At 44.7% G+C, this 16,285-nt stretch overlaps 1 protein-coding gene across 1 annotated transcript in view; it reads right to left on the reverse strand.

Moving 5' to 3' along the window:
• PolrMT (mitochondrial RNA polymerase) overlaps positions 1–3,234 on the reverse strand; it is a 69,020-nt gene extending 65,786 nt beyond the window's left edge. Inside the window, exons 1-4 of the mRNA XM_050168443.3 lie at positions 3,009–3,234; positions 2,743–2,856; positions 2,216–2,409; positions 808–1,203 (exon numbers count right to left, since the gene is read on the reverse strand). Of these exons, the coding sequence (XP_050024400.2) occupies positions 808–1,203; positions 2,216–2,409; positions 2,743–2,856; positions 3,009–3,165 (861 nt within the window). The 5' untranslated portion in view covers positions 3,166–3,234. The remainder of the gene's footprint in view (positions 1–807; positions 1,204–2,215; positions 2,410–2,742; positions 2,857–3,008) is intronic.
• Between the last annotated feature and the right edge of the window lie 13,051 nt (positions 3,235–16,285).

Raw genomic sequence — 16,285 nt, forward strand, 5'->3', positions numbered from 1 at the left:
GTGGCAGAGAGCGAGGTCTGCGAGGATTACGTCAATTCCTCCAAGTTTTGGTGTGGGTGATATGAATTGAGGAGCAGCAGTGGCGGAACTTATGGTGGTGATTTTCTACCCAACAGTCATGTATTGGCACAAATAAAATGATAATAGACTTCTAGATGAATAATCTACCAATCTAATTTGGCTTAATATTTTCCTTTAGTGTCACTTTAAAGGTGTGCTGATTCACTGACACATATTTTTGAAATTGTGTAAACTCAATCACTAGCTTCTCACGCATAGACGGATCACATTTGGCAAGTATGATGGTGATAAATACTCAAGAGTTATATTTATGCTAAAGTTGGTCTCAAAATGCCATAACTGGTGTCATCAACATTATCGTCATCAACATGTCATTGTCATGACACAGAACAACATTTGAAGACGGCGTGTAGCAAAGAGTGTAGATTGGTGGTGTAAATTATAAACTACACTGATGCACGCATTTCTTCAGGCTGCACTTGCTTGTGGCTCACCGTGATGTCATGACACATTGAGTGGCTAGGTGTCAAAACTGCAACTGGTTTTTACAATAGTTTGTATTACTGATTTGATATGTATATTACTGGTTTGTGCTACTGGAACTGGTTTGCTATATAAATTATTTAGGGCCCTCTGGCATTCACCAGCAATTTACTAAAAGAATGACAAGTCAAAAATGTCCTCATCCCATTGCTCAAAATAGGATAAGCTGCAAAATCACGACAATCAGCTCGGAAACGTTACGCAACAAGGGAACTCATCAGCTACAGCTGTAGGTACACTCACCAGGTTTGCGTGTGCACATACTTCAACAAAGGCTCGCATGCTCATGCGTATCTGCATCTCCTGTGCCAGCCTTTCAAGGTCCGCTTTCTTAACCTTAGCCACCTTCTCGTGTTGTGAAGGAGTAAGCCGGAACACGGCAGGCTCCGCCTTCTTTTTGGAAACTGACGAAACGGGCAACTTTACAGTCGCGGACTCTGCCAGCGGCCCATGCTGGTCGTCTTCCGTCAGGTCTACATCATAAGGTATGGCACCATGAGACGTGAAGGGCAACACGGTCGGCATGAGCTCCGCATCTCCTTGAAGAGCCAGTAGGTCCTCTTCTTCTATGGGCTGCGACTCTCTCAAGCGGCTCTGGCTCGAAGTTGCTGGTGCGCATGCAGTTGCAGTGACTTCATCCTGCGAGCATGGTTCAATGTGCACCATTGCAGGCAGCTATTTACAGAAGACAAGCAATGATTCAAAATCCCAGTTGATTAAGATAACAGGGTGTCTACTACGTTGGGGGCCTTTCAAGTTCCCTGATATCAACTTTTTTTTTTTTAACTGCTTTTATAAAAATTCTCTGACAGCCTAGACACCGAGATTCAGGCACAAGGTAAAAATGGTGGTTTCTAGATTTCCAAGTTCTTGTGCCAGCCTTCAATTTTCAACAACTACTACCAGGAAGCTGTAAATCAGGTGACTGAATCATGTGTTTCATGATATTTTAGCCACCTGACCAGTCCCATATTAACAAGGCCATCAAAACACACCATTATTTGCAGACTATGTAGGTTCCAGTCAAAACTTCGTTCTCTTCTTTACTAGCTTTGTCACAACCACTGTGAGCACCAATTTCCTCAGTCAAAAGCAACAAGGGTGAAGATTTCCCATTTTTTCCCTTGAAACTTCCAGATCTGTCAAATTCCCTGAAAACACCTGGTGTCCTCTGATAGAAGACACCCAAAACGTAAATGTATTAACTCATCCACTGCATCTTCACTGCATTCTGAAAACGTTTAGTTCAGAAGGCTCTTGGATAATTTGATTAATTAGAACTTCTTGGCTTCCCAGAGCAGGGTAAAATTGCCGTAAGTAGTTGACAAGAGAATGCTAATAATGCCTAAGTAATATATACATTGACAACTCATATTCAAGCTATTTTATATTTATGCAAGTGCCCTTACAAGAGAACAATGTGGAACCAGTCATGCATCAGAATCTTTTATATTCTCGATATGCGTTAGTAAAAACGCTTCTCTCTCCTCGTTGGAAAGTTTGCATCAGTCTTACGAGTGCAACTGACTTAATTCTAGACAGAAGAACGTACAGAAGAATGTACAGAAAACTGCTTTGTGTGTATCTTTGTACAGACATTCCTATTCCTCATTTATAAAAATGAACCAGACAAAGATGCACCGCTACTTACGTAATTGTCTACACTAGGCACTTCAGTGTTGCAAGCACATTTTTCACAAGTGATGGTGCAGCCGGCGCAGTTAATTGGCAACGATATAACGTTACACGTTGACGGAATGGTCAGTATGATTTCCTTCCTATGATACGTGTTTCCATTTGAAAGCTGGCCAGGTCCTTCCAGTTTCATTTTGTGGGCTTCGAGAACTGGAAGAAATCGGTCACTTATTGAACAGACGGAAGTGAGCACATTACGCCCCGTTCTTGGGGCTGACAACAGTAAAAGACAAGCCGACAGGCAACAGCTTCCTGACGTTATCACAGAATGAAACTAAAAAAATCTGACATCTCTCTAAAAAAAAGCAAAGATTAAAAGATGCGCTACCTAACAGATGTAATTCTTGTGCAAATTACCAACGCTCAAAGCAGTCACGGTTTGCACGCAACCGCAGATTTTCATCCGAGTTTCGCTTATTAATGCCGGTGTTCATGCTACGCAGGCAAATAATGAGGCATTGGATATTAAATAAGCTGGCATACCTTTCATCAGCTCTCTGTACTGGTTTCTCCTCTGCTTCCCAACCTTGGTCTTCCTCGTTTTTGGTTTGTATGAAAGTTCTGCGCTCGTTCCGTAAGACATTGCTTGGTTTCGTTCTGCAGCAGAGGTGGCGGGGCGACAAGAGCAAATAACGTAAGATAACCCACGTCTATGTCTGTAGCATTTGGTAAAGCATTAAAACCTCGCTTTCGCGTGCTAAGCACAAGTAGTCATTGATTTCCATTCCTAGGAGGACGACACAACCTACCATTGATACAGCGATGTTCTAGAAGCGTCCTTGCGGTATCTTCGCAACGTGCTCTGCCTTGCGTGTGACTTGCAGAGCGAAGTGTCCAGACAAGTCTCCGCACTGAACGCAGATGGTCACAAGCCAGCGAGCACTTTCTAACAACTGAATTATACATTACAATCGAGCTTGACGCGCTGTTGCTAGGAGCACATTTTTAGATTCACAAGGGCGCGGCCATGTTTTAAGTTAGTGGCGATGCCGGCGCGGCTACACAGGTTCAAGGAGTGTTCGCCAGTAAGGCGGAATGGCAGCCAGCATAGAGTTTCATACAATAATTATTGTATGAAAATCTATGGCAGCCAGTGTGCAGAAAACCTTTGGACTTTACACTAGATGTTGTTGATGCAATTGAAAACATCAACCTGATTACCATATTCTCTGATGGAAGACACCCTCAAACGTAAATGTATGAACTCATCCACTCAATCTTCACTGCATTCTGAAAACGTTTAGTTCAGACGACTCTTGCATAATTTGATTAATTAGAGCTTCTTGGCTTCTCAGAGAAGGGCAAAATGGTCGTAAGTAGTTGACAAGAGAACGCTAATAATGCCTAAGTAATATATGCACTGACAACTCATATTCAAGCTATTTTATATTTATGCAAGAGAACAATGCGGATCCAATCATGCATCAGAATCTTTTATATTCTCGATATGCGTTAGTGAAAACGCCAGAGTTCTTTGGTCGTCGGTCTTCATCTCAGAAGAACAAACACGGAGCAACTTTTTCCGCCATGTACCACGGGGCCCTTTGTTTCTACGATTGTCTCGTATCAGAGTGGTAGCCTCAGAAACCACCTGAAAGCGCATTCGAGGATAGAAAAGCAAGGGCAAGTGTACTTTAAGACAAAGAAAGATTAGAAGAAAAAGAACGAAACAGACCACTAGGTCCAGCTGGGACGTTCGCGCAGGTTGTTTGCACTTGACACTGTTAAACACGTAAACATGTTTTTTCAACGCCCTTGCATAGACTGTAGAGTCCCCTGCCATCACCATCACTCATCACACCTTTACGTCCCCGTTCCACCTCCCCCTGTGCAGAGTAGCAGGCAAGAGCGCGTTAGTTCAGGTATGGTTCAGGCCGACCTCTCTGTCTTCTTATAATAAGCTCTCTCTCTCTCTCTCTCTCTCTCTCTCTCTCTCTCTCTCTCTCTCTCTCTCTTTGTTGTAACGTGGGCTCCATAGGCATCCCTTTTGTTCGAGCTATGTTCATCACTTCAAATTATAACATCTATCTTCATGTGCACCTCTATCTTGTTTGCATACTTAGTTCAATTTTATCACACGAAAATATGGGCCTAAGTTGACAATGGGCATCGACAGAAATTAAGGGATATGAGAACGTCTTATGTTGGTTAGGTACTGCTTAGTTTCCTTTTTTTCTTTTTAGATAGAGCATCTAAATGCGTATAACAAAATTGTGCCACATAATTATTGTATCATCATCACATGCACCCATTATTTTTCCAAATTCAACAGAGCGTTCTGCACGAAATTTAAGAAACAAATGACATTCCAGGTGTATATAACAGCATCTTACAAAAGCTGGATTTTCTACATAGAAATCAATGATGTGTTAATTTCTAAAGTTAAAAAAATCAAAAGAGAGAAAAATAAAAAAATAAATGTATTTTGATGTCAAGGCAATGCAGTACATCTAAAGACCTTTGTGTTACATTATATATTGGCCCCTACAGTCAATCTAGTAACGATGCCTACAGTCACACCGCTTTCCACGACCATGGAGAACTCCAACGCCGGCCCGCAGTGGTGGAGAACAGAGATCAACCGACCACATACAACGAAATTGCGCAGCACTTTTATCTCGGCAGGAGAGACTTTCCCCTTCCACACAAGAAGTTAAACAGAGTGCAGGCATTGACCCTCAGATTATTGCAAACAGGCTCATATCCCAACCCGGCTTTATTCCACAAAATTTATCTCGACACCTATGCCACTAGTTCTTGCAGGCACTGCAATGACATCGCTAGCCTAGACCATATGCTCTGGCGTTGCCCCTCGTTACGAGGCACAGAACAAATCAATGAAGACAAGTGGCTCTCCGCTATCAAGAGCCCCGATGCCGGGGCGCAACTATGGGCTGTCCAGAGGGCCCACGATGCGGCGGTCGGGCAAGGCCTGACTGTCCCAACGTGGGAGCGGCCCGCAGCGCGGTGAGTCGTGTACCTTAGGACCTTATTAAAGTTTTTCATCCATCCATCCTACAGTCACACACCATTTTCTAATTTCTTTATGCATTTTTCTTTTGGAGGTAATTTCGAACAGGCCATCAATTTGATTAAAAGGACTTGGAACATAATAGTCCCGCCTCTAGCTACCATAATTAGTATGACAACGTGATTTGACGAAGCCCTCCGTTGTACGCAATGTTACATCTTTGCGAACTGGTATCTTGAAATCATGAGAGAAGTAATACCGCGAAAACACAAGAAAATTAAAGAGTTGATGTATACGTAGTGCACCAAGAAGAACACATCTTTTTTCTATGTCAACTGAGTGCAATGGAGCGCCGTAAGTACACTGTACCGTAAGTTACTGCATTTACAATTCGTTTAATTGTACTGTTGAAGGCTTGTCTTTTATAGTGTGAGCAAGTGTCATATAATGTTATCGCATATATGAATATATATTCAACTAATGTTTTGTATATGGTTATCCGCAAATTCAGTCTTTTTTTTTTTTTCTTCGTAGTTGTACATCAATGCCACAGCGGCCCTTATCCTTTTTGATTTATAGGTAACATGTTCAGTCCACGTAACGTGTTGGTCAAAAAGAACACCCAGCTACTTAACAACCGGTTCGTACACTAAGACCAGGCACTTACACGGGGAACACATCAAACCGTGCAGGTATCAAGCCAGATGTAGGGAAATATTCTTGTGTGAGTTTCTGAAACATATAGCTATGTTTTTTACGATTTACAAATATTGCATTCTCTGAAAATTAGTCTAGTACTTTGCTAATATCCTGCTGAAAGGTTTGATTCTCTGCTTTATATTCAGACACCTTGAGGGCAAGCGCTGTATCTATCGCCTGCACATTGAAACAGCTTCGAATTAGCTTTTAATAGACCCAGATCAGATACATATATGTTTTGAAGAGTATCGATCCGTGGTACCCCATACTTTATTGGTTGAAAGTCGTCGTAAACGTCACCGAGTCTTACACACTGTACTCTATAATGTATGTGCAATAAACCCACATATTTTTATTTTTTTTTTTGTCATGGCACACGTTACGTTTTCCCAGTATGATACGTCGGCGAGCGCGGATTCATCTTCAAGGAACGTTCTCGACGCGAGAATACCTTTATTAAAGTGTTCGCTTGATGGACTGCATGTACGCGATGTACGCAAATACGGTATATCATCCTCCTTCGTCACACTTCGATCTGCTGGGTCATCACATATGTTCCTAAAGGCCTGTCGTCAGCTCTTGAGCACGATCCTCATTCTACTACTTATAATTTGCACTGAAAAACATCAAATTCACTTCGTTATTTTTTTTTTCAGTCTCAGTTTCAGTTGTGAGTTGTCTGGTGTTCTCGCAAGAAGTATTAAATTCTATATATAATAAAATAGCAGTACAGAAAGCTAGGATAACCCGTTATTCAGAAATCACAGTGTTAAATATGAGACAAAGAGCCATTGGCACTAAGAAATTCGGAGCAGATTTAAAGAATTTGATCTGCAGTGAACAGAGCGTGTAAGAAATTAACGATATAAACAGTAATACTACTGAAAATGTTAAAGATATTTGCATTATGAAACATCGTTCCAGCGCACAATTGAACACGGACGAGAAGAGAAAGACAACACGAACGCCGTTTTTTTTTTTTCGTTTTTTTTTAACAACACCCGGCGTTCGTGTTGTCTTTCTCTTCTCGTCCGTGTTCAATTGTGCGCTGGAACGATGTTTCATAATGCTAATCACAACCAACTAGCCCGGCTGTCCATACTTAGTAAAAATATTTCTTTCTTCTGCCTTTTATCTTTTTGTTCCCATTTACTGCAGGCTTTTCCGTAGTGCGTAGTCACCATTGTTCAAGAAGCAAAATCAACCAAGACTACGCTGCTTAGGGTATGCGCCAGAGATGGTCCACTTTCTTTTCCCTCCTTCTGTTTGTTCTTGCGCTGAGATATCTGATTCTATTTATATAGGAAAACATTTTTTTTTTACCGTGTCGCCTGGTTTATTTATCGATTTTCGTCTGTTTGGTGATATTACCACCTTCTTAAGATGAAGCCCCCTCGTGGGTATATGCCATTATGTTGAGACATTGGCAACAAGAAGAGTACACGTCATGCGCTTGCAGGTATACTTAGGATTGTTAGCGGTGGTAGAGAACCTACAGCGCTATGAAACAATGCACTGTTTCACAGGGCCGGAGATAAGGCGTAGTGGTGCTGTGCCTTGAGGAGCCGAGCCCGTCCCGAAATTCGCCCGGATACAAAGAAATGGACTACAAGCGTCTCGTTCTACAATCGAGAGTATTTGCTTTTATTCTCTTCATTTGCATCGATGCAGGTAATCAAAATAACTAAGCGTTATTAATTATTATCCAGGTACTAACAAACGTTCTCGTTTGCTGCCCATGCAGTAAGGGCAAAAAGGAAAACACTTTTCAAGAGTGAAAGAGCGCACATGCGCGTAGGCATAGCAATGCGTTTCATTGAGCAACGAACTGCAACGAGCGACGGACGAAACGATCCATTAAGCGCAGCTCGTTGTGATGACTAAATGTCCGTAACCGAATGCATCAGGGGACGAAAAAAAAAATTGTAGGTCTCCCTCGAGATTCGATCCTGTTCAGGCACTGAGTTACGCCTCACGCCTGCTTTATTAAATATTTAATATATGTAAAACCTCAAACAGCACTAACTACGATGAAAATATATTTTGAACACGAAATATTTAAATTTCATGACAAGCAAGAAACAAGTGCATCCAGCGAGGCTACCAAGTCTGATGGCTGCTCCTGGTGGAGTGGCGTACACAGTAAATACAACTATAGGCTCAGGCAGTGGGTACACTTACCGCGCCGAAGTCGGGAAACGACAGCATAAGTAAATATAAAATGACTTCTGCAAGAGAATATTTGTGAAATGGTATGGTGTGAAACGCCATTTGAGAGAATTGAGAGGTTGAAGAGGATTTCCAGGAGAGTTGAGAAAAATCGCAGAAGATTTCGCGGGTTAGACGAAAATATTTGCATAGCATTGGCGAAAATGGCAAGTGGTCGGGGACCTTAAACATGATTTGCATGGAACTGCACAGAGGGACTTTAGTTGTATCTGCTGTCACGATAAATGATCCCGAGGACCAGAGTGAATAATGGGAGTTCGGTATCCTCTCTCTCTCTCTCTCTCTCTCTCTCTCTCTCTCTCTCTATCTATCTATCTATCTATCTATCTATCTATCTATCTATCTATCTATCTATCTATCTATCCACCCATCATCATCATCATCAGCCTGGTTACGCCCACTGCAGGGCAAAGCCCTCTCCCATACTTCTCCAACTACCCCGGTCATGTACTAATTGTGGCTATGTTGTCCCTGCAAACTTCTTAATCTAATCCGCCCACCTAACTTTCTGCCGCCCCCTGCTACGCTTCCCGTCCCTTGAAATCCAGTCCGTAACCCTTAATGACTATCGATTATCTTCCCTCCTCATTACATGTACTGCCCATGCCCATTTCTTTTTCTTGATTTCAACTAAGATGTCATTGACTCGCTTTTGTTCCCTCACCCAATCTGCTCTTTTCTTATCCCTTAACGTTACACCCATCATTCTTCTTTCCATAGCTAGTTGCGTCGTCCTCAACTTAAGTAGAACCCTTTTCGTAAGCCACCAGGTTTCTGCCCCGTAGGTGAGTACAGGTAAGACACAGCTGTTAAACACTTTTCTCTGGAGGGATAATGGCAACTTGCTGTTCATGATCTGAGAATGCCTGCCAAATGCACCCCAGCCCATTTTTATTCTTCTGATTATTTCAGTCTCATGATCCGGATCCGCGGTCACTACCTGTCATAAGCAGATATATTCCCTTACCACTTCCAGTGCCTCGCTACCTATCGTAAACTGCTGTTCTCTTCCGAGACTGTTAAACATTACTCCCTCCATCCAACCATCCGATAAATGATCCCGAGCAGAGTAAATAATGGGAGTTCGGTATTGTATCTATCTATCTATCTATCTATCTATCTATCTATCTATCTATCTATCTATCTATCTATCTATCTATCTATCTATCTATCTATCTATCTATCTATCTATCTATCTATCTATCTATCTATCTATCTATCTATCTATCTATCTCTTGCAGTTTTGACGTACGACGTTCAGACAAGAAATCCGTGGAACGCCGCGATGATGCTGTCCGGCGCGACGATTCAGGTCACTCCCGAAGTGTTCAGTGCTGGCGTGTGGGCAACACTGACATCGGGTTTCAAGGCAAAGGAACAAAGAGGCGTCGCCTACGAAGCCAGCTTCAGAGACCTGCAGATTTCGCACACACTGGGTATCCCGCTGGCTTCAAAGGGCGTAAAGTTCTCGGTGTGGATCAACTCCCTGAAGTGGCGCCTGGAAGTCCTTGTCGATGATGCCACCGGTGGAACAACGTTCAGAGACTTTCAGGTCCTCCACCTCGGGCATATCACCGTGAAGACGGAAGGCTTGTGGTATCTGGACTACGTTGTCGGCGCTTCACTGAACGCTGTTTTGGCGATAACTCACGAAACAATACAGAGGATAGGAGAGCATGTCGGTAGAAACGCACTCCGACAGTCTCTTTGACGGCAAATTATATTTTATCAGCGTCGTCCGGCCGAGAGTCAACTAATGGCTATTAGACCCGGCGCAACAAATTCGCCACGTCAGCGTGGTGTCATCGTGCCCCTATTGATGTCAGCGGCGGCATGAGGGGTCAAAATTCTTTCAGCTTTCATCAAACGGCTCAAGCTTTCAAGTGGTCATTGCTCTCACTTCACAACGTGACTTCGAACGTTTTACTCAAAATACTTCGCACTGTGTTCTTATGTGCGGTCTTTTCCAGAGCGGCATGCTCAACAAGCGGCAGCAGTTCTTGTAGGGAAACCGTGTTGATCAGCGTTGCGTCGAGCGGGAAGGCGTCTACAGGCTATGGACAGCTTTTGTTTTGCGATATAGTTTAACCACTCCTTGTGGAAAAAAAAAAGCTATAGTTCTCTCTAAGTTTGCCACATACATATCCGCACAACGACTGGATATTACAGGCAATACTGTTATACGTTTTCGTGAAATTGATGATGATGCAATCATGCTCCTCATCATCACTGTCACGGAGAAACTATATAGCGCCTCCCTGAGGAGAAGCGTTTGCACAAGTAATTCGCAAACATATTTGTCTGAAGCCTTTAGATGCGCGTTAAGCTGGTGTGTTTAGTTATTTTCACTGTTCAGAGAATGCAGCGTGAAAATTTGGAGCGATATATATGGCAACTATAGCAACAGCTCCTCGCACATTAACACAAATTCCTAAATTCACATATTCACAAATTCCTTTCGAGGAACGCGTATGGGTTTCCTTTGTAGCAATTGCTACGAACGGGTGGATGTGTGATTTTCTCTTCGTTAACAAATTCCAGGACCACAATTTGCGCGTGTTCGAAATATATGTCGAGAACAATCTTGGCTGGCTGTTCGCCATATATATAATTTTGTTACTGAAAATGCGTTTCAGTTATCATTCTCCTATTCTGTGTCGTCGCAGTGAAAATACGATTCGGCTATGTGTTGCTGGATGCGCCGGTTCTAATATCATCACGGGGCGTACGAGCTTGCTCTTTGGGGAGAAACCACATGGGCGACGCCGACTCGTAGTTGATGGCATTCTGCGGCGAAATATAGTTCATGCGTCCCTCTAGCAAGTCGACAATTAAAACAGGGTGAGCTACTCGCACGTTTAACAAGAAAGCACTGGTGCATTTTAGTGATTTTTTATACTTGCTCGAATTCTAAAATTTCGTTAATGTTACAGCCGGCCGCAACAGTTTCGTAATTTCGTAAACCAATTTGGGACTGGAATAGGCCCTGAGGTAATGACACGAGGAAGGTTTGGCTGATTCACTGACCGCGACAAAATTAAGTGCAGGTGCATGCACTGGCGCACCGGCGGGAGGGATGAACGCCAACGTCGAATAGCCGCTTCTATGCTGTCCGTGCTTTCAATGCGACGCGTACGTTGCAGAGGCGAAAAGGAAGACGAAGAAGGCAGGTGCCATGAAGTCGACGGAGAGCTGGAGCATCGAGGATTCCGTGCTGGCGTCGTCGCGCCGCAAGTGGCTGCGCTACTGGTACGGCGGCGTCGGGGTGATGCTCATCGTGTTCGTCCTCATGCTCACCCTGTCCACCATGATCCGAGCAGGCACCGTGCACGTGGCGCGCATGTGAATGGCGCCGCGCCCCGTGTCATGTGTGGCCCAAGGACGTCACGCTGTGTACCGACGCCACCCGATGCTGTGACGGAAACCGCGCATCGTAAGACTTCGAGTCATGTCGATCGTCTCGCCAAAACATTTGCCGGCGACGCACACGGCAAATCCTTCATCGTTGTTGAAAGAGAGCCTCGGCGTGCCCTATATCGGCCGCGATACTCGAGCGACGTGGCGGTCGTGGCGTCTGCGGACTGAACATGTTGCCGTGCTGTGTGTGGTGCGATGAGAGGCGCGTTGACGTGTGCGTTGTTTCGTAGCGGCCGGCCGAAGATACAGTCTTCGCGAGACATTCAGTACACGACAACGCTTGCCACTCTTTATAAGAGCTTAAGTACACGATAAAGCCTTGCCAACCTATACCCGTGTTCACCAGAGTAACGGCTGTTTTTATTTCATTTGCATGTTAAAGAGCAAAGAAAAATGTCTAGAATTTTTTACTATAGGCGACGTCACCTGGTGTGTGAGTGAGAGTGTCATGGTTAGGAAAACGGGCCGTGCATGTGCAAGGAGTCACTTGAAGTGAAAGGTGTCAATGTTCTTGGATTCATGTTGGTCAATTAATTGCCTATATATACGATCTCGACCGGGTTAGGTGGGCCTTCACCGCAAGTATCAGGAAATGACAACGCCCGGCATCTTGATGATGAAAAAAGTAGAAAAGAATGTATTTATTTCATTGGTACATGGTTGTGACGCTCATCCGGGTCTCGAGCGGTTCTGCTTAACATGGGGGCCAGGACGGTCTTAAGCTCCTGCGGTCTGCTGGTCGTCGCTGTCTTCTCGGGGAGCCTGTGGAAGTATTAGTGCTTTCGTCAGGTTCTGCCGTCGGCGACCTCCTGCCCTTCGGTCTGTCTTCTTTTCGTCCTTTTTGCGTCAGCTCGGGGAATAAAAGGGGTGGCGCTGTTTCGGAGAAGAGGGCATGATGTCGACATAGGGACGCCCGCTTGAACGCTTCTCACACTTGACAGGTTGATCATACGGGGGCCAAGATGGCCTTAATTACTCCTTGCGGTCTTGTGGTCATCGACAACCTCCTGCCTTTAGGTTCGTCTTCTCTTCGTCCTTCTTTTTGTCGTCGTCAATCGTCGTCAATGGAAATGTCTTATTAAATACTTTCCAGAATATAGTCCTTCCCAAGTATGTAGTCCCTCAGTACAAGTGCCCACGAAAGTATACATACGTACAGCAGGGGCGTAGCCAGAGGGGTGGGGGGGGGGGGCGCTCATGGGGCTTCAGCCTCCCTCCCCCTCCCCCCCGAAATTTTTTCGTGCTGTGATGCGCCGCCGACCAAAACTACCCCGGCGCCAGAAATCATTGCGGATTTTGTCTAGAATGTCGTTTACACGTTTGAAAAGACATTTCAGCGCGAACATTGCGAAATCGGGCTGGATTTCGCCGCAAGGCCCATGCACCGGTAGTCACAAGACGCAAGGAGCCCCATCCGAGCAAAGCTTGAAGGGCGTTTTGATGGCGAGCGGGCTCGTCGAGGCATCTCGCGGAGGCCGCGGAATCTACGGAGCGCATGGATTTCAATTCTGGAACTTTTATGAGTATAACGTTCTCATAAACTTTTGATGCGAAAGGTGCATTGAAATCTCCGCTGTCGTGCTTTAGATTTTCAATTTCGTAACTTTGCGGGTTTAATGTTGTTATAAACATTTGTCGCCAAAGATGCATTGATTTTTCTAAAGTCGTACATCGGTCCATACAACGAGACAAGCCAAATCAACACACTATCAGACGAGTTGACAAAAAACGCAACAAGGTCCGATGAGACGAAACCACGAAGCTTTGTGGTGGTTCATTTTTTCCGTCATCTCACAGAAAATATCAATTTTTTTTCCCCCTACGCCAAAGCGCCCACGTCAAGACACGAAAGCCAGCAAAGGTAACTACGTTCTTATTCATTCTTCAGCTTAAGTCTATTATTAGCGAAGACACAGTAAGCCTCGTCTCCTTTTTTTTTTTCTTTTTTTTCTTGCTACCTGCGGGCTGTCGGAGCCAACCAGAGCGCATACGTTTTCTCCTGTTGCCCCGACCACCGCACGGCGCATATCGATGCGCGTTCGTTTTTCTATGGCCGAGTCGATTTTCGCCTGGCGGAGTTTTGGACGCTCTCTGGCTGGCAGGCGAGAAAAAGAAACAATGCATGGTCGCTCCCTGCCATCACTGCGGGGACTCGACTGACTGCAACGCATTCGCTTGAGTGCAACCTTTCCGCAAAATTTTGTCTCGCCGGTGTAGGATACCGAGCAGTATGCATATGATTCTCTGTGGACCAAGCGTCTCACGTTTTCTTCGATATTCCTTCGGTAGCCCCATTAGGTGCCCAAAGTAGGCATTCGATTGTGACCAACATGCTTTCCTTTGCAATTTTTCGTTTCCGTGCCCCCGCCCCCCAAAAGAATAAAAGACGTTGCGGCGCAGCGAATTGTCGCATGGTGAAAGTTCGATTTTGTTACTTCTTCTTTTGCGGAAAGTAATGGGCAACGGGCGCTTCAGTTGCCGGATACTCTTACTATATTATTGCGATAGCAATTATATGGACCCTCCAGGCGCATTCCTGCCGTCGCCCTCACGTTCCGTATAAAATCCAAGGGCGATAACATCGTGACCGCTCGCCGCATGCTGTATGTGCGAGTGAAAGTGTGGGGGGCGGGGCGAAGGGGGGGGGGCATCGATAAGCCGACGATGGTGGTTCAATCTTGTGTGCGCAAGGGAGAAAAGCGGGAAGGAGGCGCGCCGCGTCCTGTCGCGCGCGATACATCCGGGAGAGTGGAGGGAGGGAGGCTGTGAATCTGTGGTGGCGCAACATGTTCATTTGCCTTGTTTGACGCATTATATACAGTGACTTTTTCTTAGATGCGTAGATTTATTGTCTATCTATACCTATATCTAAATATCTTGTTGCGAGGTTTTGTGTATACGTGCAGGAAACTTTGTTTCCAGTGACACTTTTTGCCCTTTTTATCAAGCTGTATATTAACATTTGTATATTCCATTGTATCTTCGCATTTCTAAGGTACGAGGGCGAGCCAAATGAAAGTGAGCCAACCCGCCCGGCGCAATACTGGTTCGATTCATTATGTGCGAGGCATATGCGCGTAGCACAGAGGGATTTCTCATTTACAAAAGTGACAGGCAGGTGTGAGGATAAACGTTCTTTAATGCTCTCATACACTGGGTTGAACACGGTTTCGTGACATAATGGTCACTCCAAAAGTATAACAGCGAGGTGTCGTGAGGTTTTTGACAGCTGAAGGTGTTTCCCAAAAAGAAATTAGTCGCCGTATACGGCTGCCGTGTACGTTGAACATTGTATTTCATTGGCCCCTGTGAAGCGTTGGAGCAAACGGTTCAAAAAAGGATGTGAAAGCTGCAAGGACGATCCAAGACGGGGCCAAAGCCGCCGTGCAGTCACCCCCAACACAACTCAAATGGCTGATGAGCTGATTACACAAGAGCGGTGGATGAGCGTCGATGAATTGGCACGGTGTGTGAACATCAGTCACGGTTCGGGTCACACCATAATTCATGAACCTCTCGGTTATCGGCTCTTGTGTGCGCAATGGATGCCCAAGATTTTGAACCACCACCAGAACACGTAGAAGTTCGGCGCTGCCTTGACTCATCTGATCTGGTATCACAATGAGGGTAACGACTTCTTGTCTGCACTTGTGACCAGGGACGAACCATGGTGTCACTACTACGAGTGTGAAACAAGACGGCAAAGCTTACAGTGGAAACATTTGAATTCATCACCCCCCAAAGGAGCAAAGGCCATCATTTCTGCCGGAAAGGTGTATTTTTCTATCGTCAGGGGCCATTGTTGAGCGAAATTGCTAAACCTGGAGATACTATAAATCGTTTCCAATATTGGGAAACGCCGGATCGGCTGCGTATCGCAATCAAGAACAAACGACATGGAAAATTGAGGAATGAGGTCATCTTGCTCCACGTCAATGCCCGTCCCCACGTCGCTGATGTGGTTAATACAAAACTAGCAAAGTTCAAGTGGGAAACGCTGCAACATCCGCCATATAGCCCAGACCTGTCTCCTTGCGACTTCCACGTTTTCGAGCATGTTAAAAAACAGCTCAAGTGAACTGAATCGCGCTACCATACTCCCCTTGAAGATGCATTACCAACAAGCCCACATTGCAACCCTTGTGAGCTCAAGTGAACCAGATTCGTGTCGGACGATGACGTGAAAGAGTCAGTTACAGACATTTTGAAGCAGCAACCCAAGGAGTTTTATGAGACGGGAATCACAGGACTCGTTAGTCAGTGGGACAGATGTCTAAATGCTCATGGAGACTACTTTTAAATAAAGTACCCCGTTTGTCATATATTCGCACTGGCTCACTTTAATTTGACTCGCCCTCGTATATTTTGCAGAACTCCTCCTTTTTATATTATGTGCGCTCTGTTGCGACTATAATTTCGGTGCAATTACTCACAATACACGACCGGTGACAGTATGCTCCTGTGCAATACATTGTAACAGAGGGCAGCGTCATTGCAATATTTCCCTGATCGTCGCATATGTACAAAAATGTTAACAGGGTTCTTGAATGACAAAGTTTCATTAAAATATTTGTCCTCAAGTTGTTCATTTCATGACCTTTACATTTTTCGTATCGGCGGTATGGATTGCTTTGCTGCTTTCGAACCGATTCGTGTGATATTTTCTTTACTTATTAAATAGACAGAAAACATGAAAGCATTGATATCAGT

Source organism: Dermacentor andersoni, chromosome 3 (genome assembly GCF_023375885.2).
Source record: "Dermacentor andersoni chromosome 3, qqDerAnde1_hic_scaffold, whole genome shotgun sequence".
NCBI lineage: Eukaryota > Metazoa > Arthropoda > Arachnida > Ixodida > Ixodidae > Dermacentor > Dermacentor andersoni.